At 36.8% G+C, this 25,333-nt stretch overlaps 10 protein-coding genes across 11 annotated transcripts; 5 read left to right on the top strand and 5 right to left on the bottom strand.

Moving 5' to 3' along the window:
• Window positions 1–1,327: 1,327 nt before the first annotated feature.
• Gasu_41380 (archaeal ATPase) lies at window positions 1,328–3,005 on the top strand. The gene is made up of 2 exons (XM_005704912.1): window positions 1,328–1,574; window positions 1,619–3,005. Exons 1-2 carry the CDS (start codon window positions 1,381–1,383, stop codon window positions 2,946–2,948), a joined length of 1,524 nt encoding a protein of 507 aa, XP_005704969.1. The 5' UTR covers window positions 1,328–1,380; the 3' UTR covers window positions 2,949–3,005.
• A 3,282-nt stretch (window positions 3,006–6,287) lies between these two features.
• Gasu_41370 (archaeal ATPase) lies at window positions 6,288–9,523 on the top strand. Its single transcript, XM_005704911.1, has one exon. The coding sequence runs from the start codon at window positions 6,379–6,381 to the stop codon at window positions 8,863–8,865; it is 2,487 nt and encodes an 828-aa protein (XP_005704968.1). The 5' UTR covers window positions 6,288–6,378; the 3' UTR covers window positions 8,866–9,523.
• A 672-nt stretch (window positions 9,524–10,195) lies between these two features.
• Window positions 10,196–12,097, bottom strand: Gasu_41360 (uncharacterized protein). The gene is made up of 7 exons (XM_005704910.1): window positions 11,915–12,097; window positions 11,808–11,856; window positions 11,644–11,753; window positions 11,412–11,589; window positions 11,297–11,353; window positions 11,035–11,242; window positions 10,196–10,989 (listed from the first exon to the last, which is right to left on the bottom strand). Exons 1-7 carry the CDS (start codon window positions 11,999–12,001, stop codon window positions 10,800–10,802), a joined length of 879 nt encoding a protein of 292 aa, XP_005704967.1. The 5' UTR covers window positions 12,002–12,097; the 3' UTR covers window positions 10,196–10,799.
• A 10-nt stretch (window positions 12,098–12,107) lies between these two features.
• Window positions 12,108–12,902, top strand: Gasu_41350 (myb family transcription factor). Its single transcript, XM_005704909.1, has one exon. The coding sequence runs from the start codon at window positions 12,250–12,252 to the stop codon at window positions 12,739–12,741; it is 492 nt and encodes a 163-aa protein (XP_005704966.1). The 5' UTR covers window positions 12,108–12,249; the 3' UTR covers window positions 12,742–12,902.
• Window positions 12,903–12,906: 4 nt separating this feature from the next.
• Gasu_41340 (uncharacterized protein) lies at window positions 12,907–14,047 on the bottom strand. Its single transcript, XM_005704908.1, has 6 exons — window positions 13,890–14,047; window positions 13,716–13,838; window positions 13,547–13,663; window positions 13,386–13,486; window positions 13,205–13,319; window positions 12,907–13,151 (listed from the first exon to the last, which is right to left on the bottom strand). Exons 1-6 carry the CDS (start codon window positions 14,043–14,045, stop codon window positions 13,026–13,028), a joined length of 738 nt encoding a protein of 245 aa, XP_005704965.1. The 5' UTR covers window positions 14,046–14,047; the 3' UTR covers window positions 12,907–13,025.
• A 9-nt stretch (window positions 14,048–14,056) lies between these two features.
• On the bottom strand, window positions 14,057–15,607 carry Gasu_41330 (ADP-ribosylation factor GTPase-activating protein 2/3). Its single transcript, XM_005704907.1, has 3 exons — window positions 15,359–15,607; window positions 14,997–15,313; window positions 14,057–14,947 (listed from the first exon to the last, which is right to left on the bottom strand). The coding sequence occupies exons 1-3, from the start codon at window positions 15,515–15,517 to the stop codon at window positions 14,083–14,085; spliced, it is 1,341 nt and encodes a 446-aa protein (XP_005704964.1). The 5' UTR covers window positions 15,518–15,607; the 3' UTR covers window positions 14,057–14,082.
• Window positions 15,608–15,617: 10 nt separating this feature from the next.
• Gasu_41320 (glucose-1-phosphate adenylyltransferase) lies at window positions 15,618–16,982 on the top strand. The gene is made up of 2 exons (XM_005704906.1): window positions 15,618–15,669; window positions 15,731–16,982. Exons 1-2 carry the CDS (start codon window positions 15,636–15,638, stop codon window positions 16,435–16,437), a joined length of 741 nt encoding a protein of 246 aa, XP_005704963.1. The 5' UTR covers window positions 15,618–15,635; the 3' UTR covers window positions 16,438–16,982.
• A 5-nt stretch (window positions 16,983–16,987) lies between these two features.
• On the top strand, window positions 16,988–18,322 carry Gasu_41310 (methyltransferase). Its single transcript, XM_005704905.1, has 2 exons — window positions 16,988–17,891; window positions 17,945–18,322. The coding sequence occupies exons 1-2, from the start codon at window positions 16,997–16,999 to the stop codon at window positions 18,145–18,147; spliced, it is 1,098 nt and encodes a 365-aa protein (XP_005704962.1). The 5' UTR covers window positions 16,988–16,996; the 3' UTR covers window positions 18,148–18,322.
• Window positions 18,323–18,327: 5 nt separating this feature from the next.
• Gasu_41300 (CCR4-NOT transcription complex subunit 2) lies at window positions 18,328–22,347 on the bottom strand. 2 transcript variants are annotated; one of them, XM_005704903.1, is made up of 5 exons: window positions 22,084–22,277; window positions 20,660–22,011; window positions 20,388–20,615; window positions 20,074–20,330; window positions 18,328–20,024 (listed from the first exon to the last, which is right to left on the bottom strand). In XM_005704903.1, exons 1-5 carry the CDS (start codon window positions 22,256–22,258, stop codon window positions 18,359–18,361), a joined length of 3,678 nt encoding a protein of 1,225 aa, XP_005704960.1. In that variant the 5' UTR covers window positions 22,259–22,277; the 3' UTR covers window positions 18,328–18,358. The 2 variants fall into 2 exon arrangements, with proteins under 2 accessions (XP_005704960.1, XP_005704961.1); XM_005704904.1 differs by having other exon boundaries at window positions 20,660–22,347.
• A 10-nt stretch (window positions 22,348–22,357) lies between these two features.
• Window positions 22,358–25,317, bottom strand: Gasu_41290 (uncharacterized protein). The gene is made up of 4 exons (XM_005704902.1): window positions 24,810–25,317; window positions 24,141–24,753; window positions 23,496–24,085; window positions 22,358–23,434 (listed from the first exon to the last, which is right to left on the bottom strand). The coding sequence occupies exons 1-4, from the start codon at window positions 25,146–25,148 to the stop codon at window positions 22,943–22,945; spliced, it is 2,034 nt and encodes a 677-aa protein (XP_005704959.1). The 5' UTR covers window positions 25,149–25,317; the 3' UTR covers window positions 22,358–22,942.
• Window positions 25,318–25,333: the final 16 nt, after the last annotated feature.

The following is a 25,333-nucleotide window of genomic DNA, read 5'->3' as shown; positions in this document are numbered from 1 at the left end:
AGAAATTGAGTATTGATGATACACTTGTGTGAGTCAATGTTGTTTCTGAGATTTGATAAAACCACGCGATATTTTGGATCCTTCTTTGCACATTTGTTTTGGTTTTGTCTTTTGCTATCATCAACTTTTGTAGCTTTAGTGATAAGCTGCTAGTTTCATGATATCGTAAGAAAGGAATTTGGTGATTGCTGAGAATAAAGGAGTGTTGTGCTTGCGGGTTTCTGCATTTCTACTAAATAATAATATTTCAATTGGAGCTTTTGAATAGACTGTAGAAGAGAATGACTTGGTTCATACTCTAGTTCCGTGTTTCGAAATGAAGCAAAAGTGACGTAAAAACTGTTCTATAAAATACAGTTAATCTAGAGAGAGACGTCTATGGAACAAATTCTTCATGAACAATCTATATTGCTTGGAACTCTCTTGACTATTCTCGAAAATTCTGAAAGAAACTTTCTTATCTATTTGAGAATGGGCCATGTTTAATAGCTTTATACTCTCAAAGAGCATAAAAAACTTGTGAAATAAACATTGGCTTCCTTCTAATCCTTCTTGTACCCTATGAGAGTTGCCATTGTATTAGCATACGAGAATAAGAATATCGATAGTTGAAAAAGCCATATTGATCGTTCTTCCATTGTTCTGGTCATCTCAGTCCAAGCCATAAAGGGTATGACATAGTCATCAGTTGATACAGAGAAGAAGTTGGATTGGTATCCTTATTGTTTTTTTCCATTGTTTTTGTTGTGACCGACAAACAAGTCATTCGTTTATTTATATTTGTACTCCGAAATAAGCAGAAGATTGTTTAATTTCTCTTTGGCGATGGCGAGTTTGGATGAAAAGTGGGAAGCTTTTGTCAAGTTTAAGTCTGTTGTGGTAGATCGTGAAAGAGATGTTTTTCGAGTGACAGAAGAACTGTATGATCTTCATAGCAACAGAGAACAACTCAGGGGTGTAACGAGTAGTTGCGACTATCGCTTGACGATACCATTTGCCCCCCATCTTTTTGGCTCGGGCAAAACGACCTTTGCCCGAACCTTTCTTGGAGCTTTGTGCAAAGGTTTGGTGAATTTTCTCTGTCGACGTTTGCTTCAGACCCTTTGAAGCTTAGCTTTTTGGAGTTTTTGAAGAGGGCTTCGTTGCTTTTTTGCTGTTTTTGAAGGAGTTGGAGTCCACAGTCCCCGTCGCCGTAATAACGCAACCTTGAGTGGGCAGTCTACTATTTGTTGTACCGGTCTGCTTGTTATCAGATGGGTCTACCGTTTATGAAGCCTGATGAAGCCTTCAGACACATTCCTCCCTATCCAAGCTTTCTAGTTCCAGAGCTACGGAAGATTTTGGGCATTCCTTCTGATCAATGTCTTTTGTTGGCATTTGATGAAGTTGGTGTCTTTGACGCAAGTCTCGACTTTGTTTCATTTGGGGAGGACCGATGACGGTGTAGTTCGACCTTACAATGACTTTTTCGGTATCATTAGTCAATTGTGCGAAGAACCCGACTTGTTTTTTATTGTTGTTGGGAAAAGCAAGGGTTTAAGTATTAAGAATTATGTGTCTTTTGGCTATCAAGAGTTATACTACATTTTATTTCTTTATCACCTTTGGACGCTTCCAGTATCGTTGAATTCCTTGAAAAGAGTCTTCTTGAGACACCTACTCAAGTTCCGGTTTGTAATGTCTTATGTAGTTCTTCATTTTCAGTAAATGAATTGGCAGATTCGTTGTTGGAATGTACAGGTGGAGTTCCTGGTTTGTTGACTCGTGCAGTAAATATGCTTTTGAATTATATAGTAGCAAGAAATCAGCCTTTCATATCGAAAGAAGAATGTTTGACTTGTATGAATGACTACGATTTCCGAATAATTTGTGCTGAACCATTTGTGGAACGAATATTGAATTTGGACGAAGATAGAAGAAGTGTTTTTGATTTACTTTTGATGATGGCTCTTTATCGTATACCGTTTCAAGTAGATGATAGATTGACCTCGGAGTCCTTTTTATATGATGCAGTCACTGAAATGGGATTATATCGATATCCTATTGACGAGAATACTTTTCAAGTCCTAATTCCGAAAGTATTTGTTGTAATCTTCAAGAGGGACCCTTCCATCTCTTCTTTGGAAAAGATACTTCTTGGATCACTTGATGTCGAACCAGTAGATTGTTTCTTTTATTCAAAGTGTCGTGTATTTGAAGGAATTGTTGCTTTACGACTAGTTTTGATGTTGTCTTCAAAGAATCGAAATGAGTTGAGGGAATTGTTGTGTCAGTTGTCTCCGATATGGAAACAAATGAAACTTCCAATCAGTACAATATCACCTATTCACTATATGAAGTCTGTTGTTAGTTCTAGAGAAACAAGAAATGAATCGAACAAGAGTCGAAGAACTTTTGCCAGTACTGAATGGAATAAGATTATTCGAGAGACACTTTATTTAGAGACTGTTTACATTCCTTTGGACGCTACTTCTCATAGTCCTGATATTATATTCAAATTACAATCTCCTGTGGAACCCAAAGTTCTTACTGTTGGAGTTGCTTGTAAAGGACGTTGGAAGTCGGAAGGAATTGGCTGGTCAGATATTATAGATGAAGCCAAGAAATTTTTAGATCCTGTTTATGATCAAGTCTTATCCAGTGCAATGGATTCTCATCATTGTATGCTTATTATCGTTAGTACAAAGTTATCATTGAATGTTTCTAATGAGTTGGGTAATCAGAGTCGTTGTTACTCCAGTGGAATGTTTATTGGAGATGATTTTTTCAAAGTACCTGATAATTGTGAACTTGTTATTCTTTGTGAAAGAGATGTCGAAATGCTGATTGACGACGAAATTTTGAATGGACTTGAAAGAGCGTTTGGTGTTTCTCATAATCCTACTTTTTGGGATTTTGGATTAGATTTACTTGATAGAATCCGTAACAGTTTCTTAAGTTGGCAATAGATTCTAACTCAGTCCTTTTCTTTGTTTTGAAGAGCAAATAAACTATTTTTTGTATGTTTGAAACTTGGTTACATCTTACTTTTTTGCCTCTTTGGAGACCATACATTCTTTTCCGAAAAGAGTTTATTAGCTGGCTGACAGGGCTGGTTCACAGTAGTTCATTCTTATCTAGCCATTTTACATGGCTATGTAATTGCATAATACATTCTGAATATTATCAATACTAAATATACGACAATTGTATTCAATAAGTTGAGTCATTTTTGGTGTCTATGACAATAGATTGGCTATTTTGAAGCAATTGTAGAAAACTTTGTTGGGGAAGGCTCTCAAGTCATGAAAAAGTCCGTATTGGAGAAACAGAAAACTCTATATGACACCAGAAAGCGCTTTGTCTTTGCTCCAATTGTTTTAGAATCTCACATTCTTTCTTCTCTTCTACGTATGAATGGAATATTTGTTGACATTGAAACGTTTCTGAAATGTTTCGATTTTTCAGCATAGTCTCACAATGGATGACTTCAAAAGGCTGTTGGATCAGTTTGTTACCAAAATAGATCGCTATGGAAGCTTGAGACACGTTGATAATGACTCAATTTGAGCAATGGAAAGTTATACAACAAAAAACTTTTTATTCAAAATAAAATGCAAGGCTTAAACTATGGTATCTTACTTCTCAACTTTGGAAACTGTGAAGGTTCTAAAACAAACCTTCATCAGCCAGAGACCCGATGTGATTGGGTGAGCACCCAGGTTTCCATAACCAAGCATAAACTTTACCTTTCTGAAAGGTAGAATGAGTCTTCAACTAGATTAGGTTTGATAGAGCCACAAGTTGGCGGACAAAAGGTTGTAGATTGTTGTGCAAACTTCAAAGATGTAATGGTGATGGAACTTGGTTGAATCGATCGAAAGCTGCTTGGTTTTCATATTAACAGAATAAGAAATATTTTAGTAGAATCTTTTGTTTGGAATTGTAAGTTTGTAATACGTTGAATCCTTTAGAGGAGTGGTTATTTGACAAATAGTAAAGGAGACAGAAATGTAGTCAGATTGAAAAGTTTTTGTAGATTCTGCACCATCAATCGTTTTCAAACAGTTATCTTTCGCAATGATTTAGACAAAAGGTATGTTTCTAGTACCTGGAAAATGTTGTTTGGTAGGAACTTTGCTGAGATGTGGAATGCCCTGGCAGATAGTATTGTTGCAAAAGATTACTATCACATATTCAAATAGGTAGTTAGTTATGTATTCTTATCACATTGACATTGTTGCAAGATATTGTATAATTCCATTGCAGTATGTTGTCCACATAGGAATGCTTCATTTTGAGTCATTGGCTCTACACTCAAACGTCCCTGACTTTGAGTCATCCAGAAACTTTCTTGTGACTACTACTCTCTTCAGGGAATGTTAGGTTGAGTTTTTACTATGGCTACTCCGGTATATTTTGATATATGCAATATTTGGATAGTTAACAAACACAAAAAGTTATAACCTCAAACTTTGCCATTCATTGACTGGGTCTACACACAAGTGCCAAGGATTATATCGAGTCATTGAGTATTAGAAAACATACAAATAGGGATACAATTTACGGGGTAAAGTTTAGAGTACTGTTAAAGTCAAGGAGCTCATAGAGAGAGTATCTCAAACGGTTGCTGAAAGATTGAAAGTTGCAAAGATCGTCCCTTTCCAGATTCAACCCTATAGTTCTCTTCGAATGAAAGTCAACAGTGAAAAGTTGTAAGAGTATTCGTTAATAGCACTGTTGGATCATTTATGTTTCTAGTTTCCAAAAAAAGAAGAAGAAGCAGAGCAGTCTTTCTACTACAAGAGCTTAAGTTCCATTGTTTCCTAATTTTTTGTTTTATAATTATCCATTCGAAGAACCCACCACTTGTCATCATAACAAGGTAAATTTCCATCGGCAATCTTACCTAGTTATACAGTATTGAAAAGAATGAGACTTTCTGCCGATTTGAACAACGCTATGTGTACGATTGCAATCTTGCTTTAGCAATGTTATCTTTTTTTGCAAGAGTTTGCTAAATGGGAATGTTTTAAAATCATCTATAAAAAGAATTGTAAAAGGATTGCTCAGATGTTTCTGCTATGATGAGAAACACTGAAATGTAAACTCCTTTCTGTTATAATAGTTTTTTTTGGGCATAGAGACTTTACTGATTTTTGGTACTCTTATAAACCGAAAGTTTGTACACTTTTTAAACTTTTTGTTATTTGTCCATTTTTTGGAAATGTCTCTTTAACAGCTAAAATACTCCTATAGTCAGCATCACCTTGCTTTTTCAGTAGATACTTTTATCATTTATGTAAAACGATACAACAAAACGACTGGGTAAGATGACTATTGAAATTTTTCTTTTGGTAGAATTCGTGATAAATGAATTAACGATCATCCATAAGGGAATAGATATGAGACATTGAGACAAACTATATAAATACCTATCTACAAGGTGTATCAAAACAACAATGTCTAGGAAGATCAATCATAGCAAGGAGCAATCTATCTCTGGTCAGAATCTTCTTTAAACGCTTCGTCAACTTATTAACGAGCGTCCTAATTATCTAATAATATGACCCTGTTAAAGGTGCCAATCTATGAAGACAACTATGACAGATGGGTAGAAGTAGTCCCTGGATTTCTTCTGCATGCTATTCTGAGAAATGTCTTTTATGTTCCAAATCTGATCACAAACCTACAATTCGTCTCTTTAAAAAGAGTATCTTCCTAAATGAAAACGGACATAACTAAAGTGCCGAAAAATAAAAGGAATAGGATTCGACTAAGAATCTAGTTAAGGTTCTTACAAACTATCTTGACAATGTGAACCCAAGGGCTGATATCGACAAGAGCCTAAAGGACCAAGATTCTGACTGCAGATATGCACGAAAAATATTCTAAAACGACACTCAATAAAAATCTGCTGATTTACGAGAGAGATGAAAGGTTCACGACCTTGAGTTATTTGGAATCCATTGCCTTGGTTATCTCCTCGAAAAGACAAACAGCGAATTTCCAAGGAATACCAGAGTTTAAACAACGATATCTCTTGAATGGAGTATATAAAAGTAACAGAGGTATTCAATATTGGACAATCCAAAAAGACAATACAAGCCAAGTGGAGCTCAACGTCTCAAAGGAAAAGGTGGGACTGTTACAATAGAAACAATTCAAAGCTTGAAATATGTTCAAAGAGAGGTTTAAATTCCGAAATTTCATTTTTATAACTTTAATCCCTCGATAGGTTTGAAGTGGCTAAAGTGTCATAAACCAACTTAACGATATCCAAAGTAACTGTATAGCCGCCCTGGAAACTCTTGAAAAACATTATCAATTTGTCCAATTTACAATTTGTGTTTAGGTCATTCGTTGTTGAAAGTTTCGAGTTGTATCAGTCTTTGGATAATGCAAACAATATACCGCTTAAAAGAACCACAAATTGACAGGGAAGAGGACGTCAGGACAATTATACGGACGTTTCTTTTTCAGTTCTCGGAGAAGGCGTACGGTGGGCCTTCGTTCAATCGCCCGGCTTGCTGTTTTGCGCCGCATATTTATGGAGCCGGCAAAACATTTCTAGGCCAAAACTTTTTGGTCTATTTGAATATTTTTGCAGAGCGTGAGTGTTCCAATGCACAGGCTTTTCAACAACTACACAGTTCAAACGATAACCCCCAACCGAGTGCTTTGAAGGTGCCTTGGAAACACTTTGCGGAACAAACTTTGTCAGTTATCTTAGAACTAAGAGAGAGCTTTTCTGATGCTCCTTTTCCAAGTTTTCGAAAGGCTTTGATGTATAATATTATTTTGAACGCTTACCGACAAAATGGTAAAGATGCGGACGCTCTTCAAATAGCTGAAAGGACGGTAAAGAATTTTGATATTGTAGGAGCTATTAATTGGCTTCTCGAACAATTTCAGAAACGATATTTATTTTTGATGATAGACGAACTTAGCCACCTGAGTTACCTCACCACATACTATAGTGAACTTACCACGAAACAGTTTTTTGAGTCTGACCCAAAATATGTACCTTTCCGGAATTTCTTCCGCATTCTACGTAGTTTTTTGATTACAGGGAAGGTAATTGTCTATGTGGCAGGTCGAACTGCTGAAATCTCAGCCCCCTTGTCTGATGCTCGCTCCAGTAGAGTGAGTCTCCGTATGTTGCGGTTGAATCTCTTTAACCTCCATGATATTAACGAATATCTTGAGCTGGCAACTTATGATGGAAAGTCCTTGAAGGACTGTTTATTGCCCTTTGATGAATTACGATATCGATTCGTAGAATTGTTGAAGAAGAAGACAGGGGGTATTCCGTTGATTGTAAGGAATACTTTATTAGCCCTAGTAGGGAAAGTTTCAAACTTATCGCAACCTGTTACCAACGATGACAATATGGAACTTTTGTTAGATAGTGTCTTTAGCTCTTTACTACTAGAGTCAGTAACGTTTATTATTCCAGAGATACTAGATTCCGCAACCCTTCTTCGATATCAATTTGTCCTTTTGAATTATCAGCTTGGGACAGTTTTTCCAATTGACTTTGTAATTACTCTATGTGGAACGAGAAGTTATTTGATGGACTTGGTTGCAACTTTTGGGTTTTACTTTGAAATTTGTGAAACTGACGGGATTGATTTGGGCACTGAATTCAAGATTGGTTGTTGTGATTTTATATTGAGAGCTCATAGCAACTATAACTTTTTCCTTGAGGCTACTGAACTCTTGCCTTTATCTCCGTTTAGTTATATTTCCGACATTTCAACAGCAAAGGGAGTCTTCTTTGAATTTATATTTATGAAGATCTTTCGTTTTCGCTTATTAACTTTTCTTCATTCTAGTTCCTCGCAGATTGTGCATTCTGCTATTCCAGGAATTTTCGAGGGTTCTTTTATTGAACAGGACAATGTTTCTTATTCTATGGAATCAACAAAATCTAATGATATACCCATCTTGAGAAATGTCTCTGATTCATTTTCTGACCATTATGGAAAATTTTTACAACGTTGTGGTATTTTTGTTCCAAAAGATGGCAATTCTAGTGGCGCTGATGCATATGTTGTATTCCATAATGGTGAAACACGTTATGTTGTTGGATTTTCATTTAAATTTTATCACAAAAGTGAATTTTCGAAAAGAAATATTGAGAAGGAAGCAGAACAATTTTTTAAGGGAGTTGTTTCCGTTTTGAATGACGAATCTTTTTCATCTGTTCAACTTTGTTTTCAGTTTGTGGTAGTTTGTACTAGTTATGGTCGATCTGTAGTTTTCTCTAGTGAAGAACAGAATATTGTTGAGGATGCAAGTTATTTGGTAACTGAACATTCTGCAGGGTCAACTTTGAATGAAAGTAGTCGATCATGTATGCAATTGATAGTTGTTTCCCAAAGGAACCTTGAACGATTTTTGGGAATAGAAAATTTCGATATTTTGAGGAAAATTGACAAGGCAAGCCGAGAAGAGTTCAGTAAATACTTTTCAGTATGGTGTAAAACTATCTTTGAGTCGATGTCTAATGAATATGTTTCATCTTTGGAAGCTGAGCAATCAAATGCTTCTGTTAGAGTGGCTCGAAATATAAGACCGAGAACAAACAAGGAGAATAGGATGCAAATGGAAGGTTTTCAAAGTGCTATGCAAATGGAAGAAGGAAATATACGAGGCAAACGAAGTGTTGTAGCTTCCAGTTCTTCGTCATTTGATTGGAATTTGTTTCTCCGTCAATTGGGATTTGATGAAAGTCAAGTTCGTGAATATGTTTCAAAGCTCCCACGTCTTCCGGTATCTGCTCTAAAATACATTTCTTTTGACGACTTAATGCATACAAGAATTAGAGAAGAAGACATTGTGAAAATTTTGTTCTGGTTGCAGAGAGTTTCAACAAAGTAGAGATAATCCTATTGTCATTACTGATGTTGGTGTTATAAATTAGTGTTTTGTGTGCATTGTTATTATTATAGATTATGGATATTCCAAGGAACAACTCTACATTTTATTGATACAATATTCTTTACAAGGGAGATTGAGGCTCAACTGAAGGTAGTGTGTCCACTCTTTCGCTACAGTTAGTCGAGTAGAAAAAATCTCCTGAATTTTCAGATAAACCTTTATATACAAGTCAAAAAGGTCACGTTTGCACCCCCGCTATGTGTGATAATACGCCAGGCCACTATGCTCAGTGCCTCTCTACAGAATATCCTGACAATCTTGATGCAAGAAACCTTTTCAATGGAAGAATAGGTGAAACTTGTTTTCTATTATAGTCAAAGAGCACTTTAGGAATTGAGTTGTGAATTTCAAAGACGACCCATTCTTCAAGTTGTCTTTTTGTTGACTGAAACACTTTCAAGGCTACACGCAAGTGCTTGTAAGAAGCTTGAATATTTATTTTAAAAAAGAGTCCCTGTGATAGTCAAAACTTTCTTATGTGCCGTTTGTGACAACTGTAGTATGTGACAGCTACTTTCATCCTGGTCAACAAATGGTGGGACTTTCGAAAGCTCTTGAAATATATTATCAATAGTTGTATAAAGTTCATTACGTGAAAATGATGGTAAGAGCGAATAGGTTAAGACTTCCTCCGAAGTTTAATCAATTGAAATTGTATGCATTCTCTTCACAATTATATCTTTTCAAGGAAATGAAAGCATCATTCTATTTTCTTTTGAAGTGACATTGGAATTTAGAGTTGACCTGGAAAAGATGGACACTATGACTTTTCTCACTTGAATCCAGTAGCTGCAAATACTTAAAGTTCACAAATTGTAAAGGAAATGCAAGCTTTGTAAAACTACGTTGGTTTATTGGTGTACACAACTTTTGTATCCAAAATTATTAATCGTAGTTGTGATTCAAAAATTTTTCCAAAACTTCAAATACGTTAATAGGAAGGTTTACTGAGAATCAAATATGACTCATTTCCAATGAGTAAGATCATATGATTCTGCAAAGGTATACTTGAATAGCCATATTCGAGCTTTCCAAGTAACTTTTTGGGTTCTTGCGACACTAAGCAGGTCACGTACTTCTTTTTCCGTTTATGTATCATAAAAGGGAAAATCCAAGTATTTGGAGAGGAGATCACTGAATAATTCTTGGAATATAATAGAAACACAACGTTGTATTGAGCTGAAATCCTCCATTCGAATTGCTATTCACTTTTGACCAACTAGAGAAAAGAGACAGTCAATCTATCGTGTGCTTTGGTATACTTCTCTCTTTTTGAAATAATTAGTTTATTCATTCTGTAACAACTTTGTGTGTTGACAGATACTAATAGACGCTTTATACCTCTTTACATTAAAAATATAAGTTTTTTGTTAAACCCAGTAAAGAAGGATTCGTATTTGAAAATGAATATTGTCACAAAGAGACTCAAAAGCATGGGACCAATAGAAAGCTCCACAAAGCACAACCAGTAGGCTGATCTTTTTCACATTATGGACGATTCATCCGTGAGCTAAAGTAACTACGAGTCTCGGTAGGTCGTAACCAAGATGTATATAGCTCTAGTCACAAAGCTATTTCTGAAATTTTTGGCTCTTGTTAGTTACTTTAGTCTCTATCATATTTTTGATCAAAAAAATAGTACAAGTGTACGATGCTTATATTTAAAGATTGTTTTAGAAATATCTGGGGACTACATATGAAACGATTCTAATATTTCTTCATATCTGTTGACACATACTTGAAAACCTTCTCTCTTGGTCTGATCATTCGTTTTGATGTTACATATCCACTGTTGCAACAATTCAAAAGTCAACAACGATAAATATATGAACGTTCCAAAGAAGGAAAATATTTCCATGTTTTCACACATTCCCTTAGATTCCACCTAATGCTCGTCTCTTATGTGCTGTATTCATATAAGGCCTTAAAACCCATTCATTATCCGCATGTGATTGCTCAATCGTTCCTAATCGAATTTGGTAAAGCTTCATATCAAAACGAGGTCCCATTTCTATCAACTCTATATCTTCGGGTCTAGTGCCACTTTTTTGATACAAATGATGTCTAAGAAAATATCAAATAAGCTAAACTAAGAAAACGATTCCTTACCTAAAGGAAATAATATCTGCATGATTGCTGAAAGTAATGATACGCTTGGAATCTGGTTTTGGACTCGGAAATAAATATTTGAGAATATTTTTAACTCTCCATCCAAGCTTTGATTCAAAATTATCAAAGACAAGATGCGGGTTGGCTTCTGAGACTGTTCCAAGGTCTGTATCCACAATATCATGACGCATAACCACGTTGGATAAAGCTTGATAGGATTGATAATCAAACAACAAACAAAACAAACTCCTCTATTACTTACAAAAGAATGCAGTAGGTCCAAGAGGTAAATGACAAACAACAAGACCATCGGGCTGTCCTAAAGTAATATAAAAATCACTTTGCACAAGTTCCAGCATTTCGAATTCTCGTATTACCTCTATATTCACTTAACAGGATAACATCAGTTACTTGATTGTTTTTACAAGCCGTCATCAAGTCACGAATGACTAGATTGCCTCGGTTCAACCGTTGAGAGTTGGGAAATAAAAGTTTCACTTCTTTGGCAAACTGAGACAATCTACTACTGGGATCTCGAGAGGTTGTAATGACAACCTAGGACTGTTTAAGCAACAAACTGATAACGCTATGAATAAATAAAGAATCTACTTTGGGATCTATTTCATTGGCTCTAGCATATTCGTCATCCACGTGAGAATAAGCACGGTCTGTTGCTGAGTCCAAGTAGTTTGCGGATTCAAACAATTCTTGTGCTTCTTCTATCCAAACAACGTAAAAACTCAAAAGCATTCTATTATATATCGAACACTTGCCTTGAAGTTCTGTTGGAACATTCTTTCCAGCAGCAATGGCGTCTCTAACCTAAATAAAAGTTACCACATAATATTCCTTAAATATAGCTTCTAAAAAATAATATTACCTTGATTTTCTTCTCATATATTTCTTCTTCTTTCAAAGACTTTCGATAGAGATATTCACGTCGTCTTCGAGCTTCTCGACGAAGCATGAGAGTGACCCAAAATGAGTTGTGGGAAGCCACAAGAAACTTATTCAACTTCTTCGATATTGACTAGAGAACAATTTGAAATACAACACCAAGAAGAAGATACAATTGGTGAACAAGTAATATTTATTGATGGTGTAGCTTACAACTCGAGAGGCTTTCGTGTTTGTGGTGCACCAAACCAAAGAGGTGGCTTTTGTGCACGTTTTGGACAGTGTCCTTTTCACAAGGACAAAGTCACAACTTTCAAAATGAGTGAAGAAACCGTTTCGGAGTTTCCTCGACAACTCTTAACTGAGAGTTGCAATCTTTTGCAAAACAATGAAAGAAAATTCAAGAATGCTTGGAAACTGGATGAACACCATCGCTTTCTTGTAGCACTGAAAAAATTCGGTCATGGAAATTGGAGACAAATAGCAGACTATGTTGAAACGAGAAGTGCTAGTCAGTGTCAGTCCCATGCTCAAAAGTATTACTTGAGGAAGAGGAAACTTGCAAGTAACGCCAACTTAAAACGGAGTATATTCGACTTGATAGATGAGGATACTCTATCAGTTGAGTTAGGAGAAGAAGATACTTGGAATATTATCCAAAAATGCCCTTCAAAGGAAGCTCAAGGATCTGTTCGCTCTCGTTCCAAAACCTTACAAAGGATGTCCACCGATTCTTCTGTAGAAAGTTATCCTATTAGAGAGTTGTCAACTGTTGATTCAGAGCTTTCAACTTTGCTTACTTTTAAATAATCTTTTTTACTTTATATAGAATTTTGAGCAATATGGTCGTACTTTTCTGATGGATGTTGGCTTGGAGTTGCCAAATAGTCTAGCAAGTTTTTTTATAAAAGCTGCTCAACTACTCGATATGAGTGTAGCAACTAAAGCATATACGCGTTCTGGTTTTGAAATATCTTCATTACATGAAGTCTGTCCTGGAGATATTCTTTGGATATCGAGTGGAGAAGAATTTATTTTTCCATCTCCTGTGCAGTATATTGAAACTTGAGAATATATGTATTGTGAAAAAGTTATCAAGATGATACAAACTCTTCTACTGAAACTGCTCCAAGAGGGTTTGTTCCTTTTTCTAGGCGACTTGACCATTCCTTTAAGAGTTTTTCCATTTCATGATCCGGCTCTATCGAATCCAGAGAAACCTAACCAAGAATACTTGTTATGAAGTTTTTAACTGGTATCCATTTGGACTGACCAACTTGTCACAAAAAGCTACTGGACAACGAACACAAGTTTGTTTCTTCGAAGTTTTGTGATGTTTCAAATATTCCAACAACGCTTGTCTTGAGTATGTATGAAGACATTCCTTACTGTTATGATAGTTGCGAACATTATTTAACCAAACTGTATAAATAGACAATTTGAACGCTTCTTACTTTTTCACAGGTTCAACAAGTCTACTTTGTGATATAGGACAAGTAAAATGCTTCTCGTCCGATGGAAAGACTGAAGAAACTACTTCTCCCTCTTGAAGAGTCTACGAGTGTCATATTGTTATTTCAACCAATCTCATATCATACACAAGCTCTTCAACTACCTCCATGAAGTTGACAAGTCTCTTCAATTCTTCACTCATTTCGCTCCTATTCTCGTTTTGGAACTTTTGGACCACTTGCTCATATATTGTCAAGATATTATTCACTTCCGAAGAAGACTAGAAAAGATAGAGCGAGAAAGTTCAACTAGTAAATACTCTCAAAAGTTACCTTTTCTCTTCTTGTGCTTCCAGTGGAGAAAACTCTTTGACAAGTCCTGTTGGCCTCCAAATACAACGCTGCTTCTTGTTTTGAATCTGTAAAGTCACAAGCCATTCTCTTCAACGAATTAAGCTAATAGAACGAAGTTGTAAGAAAGGCACAGTGCAACAAAATTCAACCAACGTCATCTTTTGAAAAGTTGCCAACATCAGCTTGCGAATACACTTCCAATAAGTGCTTTAAATAAAACAAACCCTCCTCACTTGTCTTTTTCAACTCTTCCCAAGTACTAGTTCTTTCAAGGAAAACATTGTTGGATAGAGTGAGTTCGCTATTCATTTTCAGAATCCAAACAATTGCAAAGATACTACTCGGATTATTGATAACCTTTACTAAGAAACTCATCCAAATAACTTGAAACCTGTTTAAACGCTTTTCCAGCAATTGCTTTCATTTCTGAAGCTTCCAAAGATGCCTTTTTTACAAATTGTGAAGCAAGTTCCCTCAACTCTTCCGATGTTTCATTTCTATCAGAAGATCTTCTGGTAACAGGTACATCTTCTCCAAAGTACTCAGATGATGAAATTGAACGAGCACCAGCAAAGCGAAATGATGCATCTGTAGGTTGACTTTCAGAATGACTATAGTTGGAAGTTGTTGAAGAAAAGTAATCCGCAGACGAAATAGAACGAGCATTTGCAAATCGATCCTGAGGTTTGATTTTGGTTTCCTCTCTAGAATTCTGGTCATGAAAAGTAAACAATGCAGGACTTGAAGAATCTCTTTCCAAGCTTGCATGCTGTTCCGTAACATGTATAACTGGCTTTTCCTTAATCGTTCCAACTTTGGATATATCCACCGTTGCAACTTTGGGAGACATCTCCCTTGACATTCGTTTTGCTCCTAAACCTCGTCTACTACCCATACTACTTTTCAGTTTGATGGTTCTAAAGTTATTTGTATTCGTTTGTAACTTTGACTGCGAGTTGAAAGGTTCTGTAGAGGAAGAGACAGGTACACTAGTTACACCGGTATCTAATAGGGACTCCGCAGTTTGTTCTTGAAGAGAGTGGTCGTCTGAAAAGCCGTCCCAACTACTTTCTAAGAAATTGGTTTCCGTAGTCAAAGGGTTAGGTAACTCAGAAATTGTCGAATCTTCTACATTCACGTTACTTTCTTCAACAACAATACTACTTGCAGGTTCTAGTTGCTCCAGTTCTTCACCCAAACGGACTTCGCCTCTGGAAGCAAGTAAGTGGTTGAACAAAAGTCAGTTGTCTTCTTTCATACCTTTCTTCAGATATCACTGCTTGCTTTTGGAGATATGCTTTGTACTGTTGTCCAATACGGCCGGTATACTTTTCTTCTATACCTCTTCCACTCTCCAAACTCCATCCATTTTGAGAATAAAACTCTCGGGCTTTAGCGTTCCCACCCAGCACCATAAGACGCAAGTGATGTGGAGTCCAAGTATCCATAATAGTGGACCTTACAAAGGTAACATGAGTTCCAAGTTTCCTGTGAAGCCCAGCACAATCCAAACAGATAAACACTCCAAAGGAAGCTGAAGCCCAGGTGGGGTTTCTCGCGTTGCAATCGAAACAAGACTAACATAGTTCATAAAAAGTAAGTAAAGCTAAAAACATATGTACCTTGTTTTCAGGCTTGGCTCGTAACTTGGCCAACAACTCTCGCGCCTCTTCTTGTGTCATATTCATTTTATTTACGAATAACTCAAAATCCAATCCATTTTTGTTATTGAGCAGTTTGTCAGCAATGCTCAAGTTTGCTCCACTGGACGACTTGTTCATATATGTGAAGAATTTTCGATATTTGAGTAACTTACTTCCACAACTAGAAATTGCGAATGGACTAGGAAGTGTGCCCGCACTACCCAACTTGGAAGAATGGATACCTTCTATTTTGAAAATGGCTGGACACTCCAAGTGGCACAATATTAAGCGTATGTACACAACGGATTAGACTACTTTTCATACCAGGACGCTAACATTGGCTTTTCACAGATCAGAAAGCACGAGCAGACGCAAAACGTTCTCAGAACATTGCAAAAATATCGAGGAGTATCATATCCGCAGTGAGAGAAGCAGGAGAGGACCCAGCGAAAAATGTAAAGTTGGCAGTTGCCATCGAAAGAGCAAAGTCTCTGGATGTTCCTAAGGATAAAATTCAGAGTGCAATCAAGTCAGGGTTGGGTGTTCGTTCGGAAGCTGAGTTGGAAGCTGTTCGATACGAAGGATATGGACCAGGTGGTATAGCTATTTTGGTAGAAGCGCTTACCGGAAATCGTAATCGTACTGCTGCTCAAGTACGACATTTATTTAACAAGTATGAAGGAAGTCTGGGTTCTCCAGGTTCTGTAGATTGGATGTTTGAAAAGTTGGGGGTGATACGTTTTAGCATTTCCGAGGATACTAGCTTATTAGACAAACTGGAAGAAGCAGCTATCGACTTGAACGCAAAGGATGTGGAAGTCGTTGAAAGTTCGAAGGAAGCTCATATGACTTGCAATCCAGATCAATTCTTTACTATTTTGGAAAGTCTCAAGGAGAGAAGTTTTGTGTTTGAGTCCGCTGACGTTTTGTATCGTCCCAAGAACATGATATCCTTGTCCATAGAAGAGGACTTGGGGAAAAAGGTGAATGGACTCATAGAAGCCTTGGAAGACGACGAAGATGTAGAAAATGTTGCTCATGCAGCAAACTTTACTTGACGATAAATTCTTGTTTATGGACGAAATAGAATTCCTAAATAAACTAATGAGGACTAGGCAACTGGAGTTCGCAACACGAGGAGCGACCAAAGTATTTATTCTTTGTGCATTTCATCTGTTGCAAAAGAATGCCATATACCTTGATCCTTTGAGAGTTTATGGGTCAAAAAGGAAAGAAATAGAAAATGCTGTAAATCCCAATTCGCAAGTTGAATTCGTCCCAACATCAAAATTGTTTGGATCCCGTTTTTAAATAATGTTAAACGACCTTAGTAGAAAATCATACTTACCTGGGAGGGCAGTCTGTACATCGCAAGACGTACGACTGTGCGGGGACGACAAACTTCTTTACTTTTGTCTTCGGACAGGGAAAGTTGTTTGTTGAAACCGTCGAGGTCACGACTATGTGGCTGTCGACTCCTCAATTTATGACCCTGGAGTAGTATGCGTTCGCGCAGCTGCTCCTTCTCCTTTTGATTCTGGCTTGTATAGAAATAAAGACTATATCTTACAGTTTTTCTAAACTCTTGGTTTCTGTTTTATTTTGGAAATACATAATATGTTTGTCAGCATAGCATGCAATGTCTTGAATAAAAGTTGGTTACTCATTGGAACAAGGAGAGGCTGTGTCCAAGTTTTTCTACCAAACAGATATCACAAAACTGTCAATAAACCAAGCAACTACGTCTCATGCAGCTCGCAGCTTAGTGAAACAGAGTTGAGAGACAAGCTGCGAGTCTGTAGCACTACTAAAGAGCTGGTGACCAGGCTGAGTGAAGTGTTCGTTCAACAAGGAGTTCCAGAGTCCAGACTGTCAGCAGAGTACATAGTGGCAACTAGTTTTGGCTTGAGTCGGAAACAGTTGCTTCGTGGAGAGCCTACTTTGTTATCCCAACTAGAGCCGTTTTACAGCACTTTGACACACAATGCACTTAGACGTCTTCTCCGAGAACCAGTGCAGTACATTGTGGGTAATTGGGACTTTTATAATTTGACTTTGAAGGTCAGACAACCTGTCTTAATACCTCGTCCGGAAACCGAGGAGTTGGTAGACAGGATCCTAAAGTTTTGGAAGAATGTGTTGCGTCGAGGCTCAACCGGTGAAGTGACAAGATGTTTAGAGATTGGATGTGGAAGTGGCGCCATCAGTTTATCTCTTTTGAAAGGTTGGAAGGAGTTCACAGGGAATAATAATATATTGAAAGTGACTGCACTTGATATTGATCCTCAAGCTATCACCTTGACGAAAGAAAATGCCTGCATAGTTTTAGAAGATGAACAAAAGCGGTTGTTAGATATTCACTTGCAAGATATTACAAAATTTCGGTTAGATGACAATAAGTATGACTTTTTGGTATCTAATCCTCCATACATTCCAGAAGCAGAATATCGAACCTTGCAACCGGAAGTTATTCAATACGAGGCATCATGTGCGTTATTAGGAGGAAAAGATGGTAAGTCGTTAAAATATGCTAATGATATTTATTATTCAAATTGTTTTGATGAGGAATGGAAATTATTCGTGTTATATTGAGAGGTGCAAAGAATTGGTTGAAGACAGGAGGCACAATATGGTTAGAAGTCGATCCTTCACATCCTAAACTGATACAAGACTTTTTACATAAAGAGCCAAATGTAGGAGTAGAATTATTGCAAGTTTTTGAGGATATGAGTGGTCTTGCTAGATATTGCAAATTGTTGGTTATCTGATTATTGTTGACTAAAATAATAATGCGAATGTTCCATTCTATTACATATCAATTTTCTAGTTGTTTCACAAGTATAGCAGTTTTATATGGATATTGAGTAATAAGTCTTCCCATAAAACCATCTTATTATGTAAAAACGCTTCTGTAACTTTGGAACACTATGAAAGAAAAACTTGATATGGAATTCAACTGTTTGTATATTTGATAAATAATTACAAAGTGAATGAATAATATTCAACCCAATGCTTATGTTGTCCTTTGTTGGTGAAGAACAGTTGTTGCCTTTCCACAAAACTTCGAATAAGAGGCTCAACAGAGACCATTATTTCAGTCAACTGTTCAAGTTGTTTCACTTTCTTATAAACATTGTTAAGATGTTGAATGCCTTTGCTATCCACAAGAAGAGCAAACATGTAGGTGTCCAAAATGAGAGCAATCCACGCAATCCAAGCTTTTGAAATCCACCTTTTCGTATGAAGAATGCTTTCCAACTCGTCTTCAAATAAATGTAACTGAAGTATAACATCACGAAAAGGTAACATTTCTAAAGCCAACATCATATCTTTGGTTGAAAAAGGTCTCTGCCATAATGCAGTGAAAAGTTGTTCTAAATAGAAATTATCATTTTCTATGAAAGAATTCTGTTGTCTATTGTTCGAAACTTGTTGAATTAGATAGATTACTTCGATCGGTGGTAAGTCTACAATGTGTTTCATAAACTCCAAACATAAAGAAAATAAATGGTTTCTCCATAGAAACGGAAACAATATGGGATTCTTTGTAGTGCTCTGTTGACTCTCCAAAGATATCAGACAACTTCTCATCATAGAATAGTCAATCCAATGTCTCTTGACTAAAAATTCCAACACCGCTGTATATGATAAATCTCCATCTTTTAGGACTTTGAAAATATGCATCAAAATAGTACTAATCAACAAAGACGAGGGCTTTTCGTACAATTTATGATGTTGTGAAGTTTGTGCTGAAGATATATCCAAATTATTGGTTGATTGGGGCTCTTGCAAAACTTCCAAAATATCTTTGGAAGAGTAAAGACCTTGTTCTATGTGATTGATCCACTCCTTTTCCTTGTCAGACAAAGTTTTCATAATAAGATCTCCTCGCGTATCATTATCTGTCATGGACAATGCTTCCAACATATCTTCTGAAAATATTTGTCCTTTTCGTTCCATACAGGAAAAATCTTGTATATTCAAATTTTCGATTCTTTTCATTTCTAATATTTGGGATAAAGATAGTTGTGGAAGTTCACAATTCCATTTCACCAAGCCATTCACAAAACAACCATAAATGCAAAAATTATCGTCTCCTAAATGAGAAAAACGACTGCGACTTATATCCTTCACAATACCCAATTCCTTAAGCACACTCCATTTCCGAAAACAAAGTTTCCATTTCTTATGCCAAATTTGTAAACTTTCCTTGAAAAGTATTCCAAAATAATCGTTGCTCAAATCAAAAAGAAAAGTATTCCGTGGAGTAAACTCAGTGCCTGGTAATGTAATTCGACGGATAATAATAGGCTCTTGACCATCAAACGTTATCATTCTAAACTCCAATATTCCACATGACCAAAACATACACAAATGAAGGCTACATATCTCATCATTTTGTTGTTCTTCATAGAAAATAAGTGACTGAATGGTACTTTCTTCAACATAAAACTTCACATTCCATTCCAAAGTTCTACATTTGCAACATTCTTCATCGAATATATGAAAAAATATGTCTTTTCCAGTATCTGGTGAATGATTTACCACTCCTAATATCACACAATAATCACTTTCCTTTCTGAATCCTAAACTTGCAGGAAAGACACTTCCTTTCACCACTCGAGAACAAATATGTTCGCAGTTACTACTAAAAATATGACTTCAAAAGAATAACAATTGAAAACCTCACTTACTTTTGTAATACAAATGAAAAAACAGTATCAAAGCTACTCCCATCTAGCAACTGATATCCCGTACTTGATATGACAAGAATGCAAGTTTTCGCACCAAACACCAGTTCAATAATACGAGCAACTGGATAGGGCACTTGTCCAACAATTTTCCAGTTCAAAACTCCAAATTCCTCCGTACTAGAGTCCCATAAAGTTATGTCGTGCTCATCTAAGACTCCTAAAAATTGTACTCCACATAAGCCAATAGGAATGGCACTCTAATAAATATCACAAGTCACTATACAAAGCAAACTAAGCAAACTCACACTACTTACACAAGTTAGTTTTTTGCTAGGTGGAATCAACAGTGTCCACTTGAGAGTGCAATCCAAATCTATTGAGTGATCGACTAGACACTGAACTCTATCTGTTTCTGATAGAACAAGCAGAGTATCGTTGTCTTGCGTTGAAGCTACAACAGATACTCCCAATCCTCGACCTTTTCGAAACCTTTGTATAAGTGGTTCCTTTTTGTCTAAATGTGTTTGATAAACAGCCATTTTCTATAGAAAAGATCACAGTTTTAGGACGACGAATTGGAATTTACTAAATGTTCTACTGCTTCAGTAATCACATTTTGAGGAAGAAAACCTTGCAAGAAATTTCTATTTGTTTCATGAAAAGGTTTCCTTTCCCATGTAGTTATATCAAAGTAGATAAAAGCATTTCGTTCATATCCCGGAGTGGTTGTACCAGGTGCTCTCGTAAACCAAAGTTTCAAGTCTTTATGATATCTCCACTCTCTTTGATACAATTCCGCAGCTGCAAGAATCTGTAATGCATCTCGAGGCATACAATAAAATATATAAAATAAGGTTTGCAACTGAAACTTCCTAAAATGACCCAATTTCAATAGAGGAGGTTTTTGTTCCATTTTGTAGCATTCAGGAAGAATATATTCAGGTTCATGATAGAGACCTCTATCCATATCAAGAAACGGAGTCTCAAAGGATAAATACAAGGGCTCCGTGGAGTTCAAATTCAGTCCTAAGCTTGTCAAGTCGATTCCAAGAGTAAGTAGCAAATAGTCTGGTTGTTCTGTTCTCCAACTTGATGACATCAACTTTAAGAGTCCTCGTATGCCATATATCTCCAAAGTGTCATGCGGGAATGAAATTTCGCTTAGTTTTGAAGACAACTGTGAAAAATCACTTTGAGGTTCCGTCTTTGCTACTGTGGATGCAACTTCAAAGTTTGTCGTATAAGATTCTGGTTCCGAAATGATATTCGACTGTTCAAAGTTGTTACTCGCATTTTGGAAGGAATATTTGGAATTCTTCGAACCAAAATTGGAAGACATCCAATTAGAAACATTACCAAAATCGTCAGATGAAATAGGGTTACTTGTTCTGGAATCATCATTGTGAGTCATATTGGAACCAGTAAACGGAGCAGAACGATTTCTATAGCGCATTCCTAATTTCGCATCAGAATAGGAAGTCAAGTTACGTTGCCAATCAGTATCGTTCAATCCAATCCTCGACTTTGCTTCCATATCTGAAAACTTTTCGATACTCTCGTCGTGACTATTCAAAGAAGGAAACGAGTTCATATTGGTACGCTTTCCATTGGGTGGAACGTTTCCTTTTGACTGCACTCTATTGGCTCCTACAGCTGCACTATAATATCCTGATAACTGCGGTGAAACAGAAGGGTGGGAAGATGGTCGGCTGCTCTCTTCTTGAATTGTAGAAGAAACTGTACTAGACAAGGTCGGAAATTCTGAGAGATCCAAAGCTGGAGGAGATATTTGTTCCGCTTTGTTTCCACCAAAAACCCAATGTGACATATCTACCCGAGGAGAACTCGAGTTGACTAGTTTTTGACCCCCTCCTCCTGCATCTGAAGGCGCTCTACCCCAAACATCCAAGCTTGAGTAACTATAACCATGAATAGACTCTAGTCCCCCAGAAATATGTACCTTATATATCAAAACCACATAAAATAAATACCCAATATAAAATACTTTACCTTGTGCGCTGGAAGATTGCTTGTTGTTCGTCCCATTGAGGTTTTTGGCGTTTTCCCAACCTCTTGTCTCCCAATCTTGAGTTGGTCCATGTACAAGTCCACTTGTATGGCTAACAAATGGGCTCTTTGGCTTGTTGTAACCAATTGTAGGACCTTTTCCTGAAGTTGCAATCATTCTCTTGTCAACCAACTGTTTATCGTTGTTGCTATGGTTTTCCCTCGGTTTCCGCTGTACACTCATATCGTTTATGAAATATCAAATACTAGTACGAGTTTTTAAAGACTGGAATATATTGTAAACACCCGAAAGAATAACATATAAGAGACAAAGCGGATAGCCTTTGAAATCAACGACTTTCACTAATCTCAACAAGTCTCTTCAATCAATAATAATTGCAATGAGCCAACGTTGTTACTTTTCAGAAGTATTATTCTTGTAGGAAAAGGAGCAACTTTTGGGTTTTTGGAATAATGAAGAAATGGATTAGCCAAGAATATTCTATTGTAGTTGTTTACCATTTGGTCTATTAAAATCAATCATATTACACTTATATCTGTATATGGATATATATATAAGAATCGCTCCAAAAAGTCCATTTCCACTTGTATATCATAAAAATGAGCGAAACTAATAGGAATAGCAAAATATTCAAGAGATTCAATGACAATGAATGAAATGTCAAAACTTGCTTGAAAAAGTCGAATCCTAACTTGAAAATATTCTGCTATTTTTCCTACTCAATATAATGAGTCGAGAGTCTGCAAATTCCAATATCTATTCTCCATATCTAAGAACAAGCTCTTCGACAAAAACACACTACAAACGATGATACATCAAAAGTAAAGTTTCCAATCCAGACTAGTCAGATAAATATCCTTCCGATGGAATATCGTCATTACGCTCTAATTGTGTGTCCTCACAGGTATCTTGATTTATGGCAGTTGACGACTTTTCTTCATTGAATTGATTCTCATCGAATGTCTTTCCGTTCTCTGCTGAAGACTCTGAACGAGAATCCTGTGCTCTGCGAGTCTTGAGTCGTTTCGCAACAGGTTGTTGTTGTTGTTGTTCTTCTTTTTCTTGTTTATTTTCATCATCGTGTCTTTCACTTTCTGCGTTATTCTTACTAGTCAATAACTGTTCTCGCTTCGTCCATTCCCCTACACTATTCTTTATAGCGGTACCACTCGTAGGAACACTTTCAGTAGCAACTTCACATTCTTCGTCTTCATTAAAAGACGATGAGGCCGTTGCACTTGGACTAGCTGAATTATCTTTGTCCTTTTTCCAGTTTTCAGAAAGTTGTATATTCTCATTATCTTTGGATTCCTCTTCAATGCTCTTCTGAATCTATCAAAGACACATTCCTGTTACAAAAACCAATAAATAACAATAAGGAACATATACATACCTGGTCACCTTGTTCACTTTCTTCCACAGGTTTCTTCAAGTTCTCATCAATAGACTTCTCGATAGGTTGATTGGTTGTTCGGTCTTCACCATATAAAGCTTCCATAGCTCCTAAACTATTACTATCTCTGACGTTTGACATTTTTGGCATTTCGAAAGCCATAGTTGCCTCAGGTTCCTTAGTTTCCACTGCCAGAATGCTTGAAGGACGAGTATCCATATGCCATCCATGGTCTCTTGATGACAAACCCACATTTTCATCCCTTATATTCTTCTCAATTTCCACCACTCGAGCTTTGATCTGAGAATTATTTGGAGAAAGCTCCAATGCTTTCTTATACGCATCCAATGCATCTTTATACTGCGAAAAACTTTCGTATAAAGTTCCCAAATCATACCATACTTCACTTAGGTTTGGGTTCAGTCTGATTGCTCTAGTATAAGCATCCATTGCATCTCTATGTTGACCCATTTGATAATATAAAACTCCAATTGAACACCAGAATCTAGGGTTTCGACTGTTGCAGTAAACAGCATGCTGGTAATTATCATAAGCAGAGCGATATTCCTTCTTTGCCATGTGCAGCCTTCCTAAGTTCAATTCAATATAGAGTTTGAACAAGAAATAAAAACCAGTTCTACAAACCTAACAAATACCAACCCTGACCATCATTAGGGTCAGCTTCCACAGCTCGTTTTAACAACTGAAAACCATCTTCCGAACGGCCTTCTTCATGCTCAATCCAACCCAACTGTTGCAAAGACTTTGCATGATTCGGACTCTCCTTGAGTGCTTTCAAATAAAACTCCTTTGCCATGGTAACATTCCGTTTCAATTCTTGAATAGCACCCATTCGAAAGAATATTTCTCCCAAAATAGTTGTATTAAAGTTAAAAGTAGAAACGTGTAGAAAAGCCTTGTTCAAATACTCGGAAGCAACATCCAATGCTTCTCGCTCTTCATAAATATGAGCAATATGCAAATAGATATCGATAGTTTGTTCGGAATATGGTTTCAATTTTAACGCATTTTGATAAGCCTCCAAAGCGTAATCGGTAGAACCGTTCAACTCATATAGAAGACCGATTCCATACCAAAGAAATGCAGAGGCTTGGTCTCCAAGAAGCCTAATAGCACTTTGAAAAGCTTCATAAGCTTGCTCATAGGCTCCCGTCTTTAAATAATAATATCCCAACAACGACCAAGCTTCTCCACTATTGCCAGACAAAGCCAACGCCTGTTGAATGTATATCAAGGCCTATATTGTAAATATTACAATTCAGATATTTCCAATTCTGTAGCTTGCAAACGTACTTGTTCCAGTTGTCCTTTTCGTAACAGAATGGAACCCAATTTGCAAAGAGGTGTCGGAGTGTTTGAAGAGAAACGCAACGCATTATTATAGGCTTCCATAGCACCTGTGGTATCACCTATAGATTCTCGTAAAGTTCCAATTCGAATCCATACACTTTCGTTTCCCATTGTGAGGCGCTGTAGCAAGCTTCTGGCTATAGGGTTTTTAGAAGACCTTGAGTCTTCTGTTTTGGAGTCCGTTTGACGACGCTGAAAAACACTGTTGTAATCCGTTGATATAATATTATGCGAAGGGTTTCCAGTATCTGATATATTAGGGGATATTCTTTGAAAGTTCATATTACTCGTAATACTCAGGGCGCAAAACCAATCCAACCAACGGTCAATCCCTTTTTTCTTTAGACTCGAAAATTTCTTTTGGCAAATCTAAGTTGCGACGATTCACAGAGGCTTGTCAATTGGGCACTCTTGTCATATAAAGGTCTACCAAAATAACCCAAATCTATTCCTGCTGTCTATATGCA

This window comes from Galdieria sulphuraria, assembly GCF_000341285.1.
Source record: "Galdieria sulphuraria unplaced genomic scaffold scaf_36, whole genome shotgun sequence".
In the NCBI taxonomy this organism is placed as follows: Eukaryota; Rhodophyta; class Bangiophyceae; order Galdieriales; family Galdieriaceae; genus Galdieria; species Galdieria sulphuraria.
Note: the sequence above shows the minus strand (reverse complement) of the source record. Positions and strands in the feature narration are given on the sequence as shown.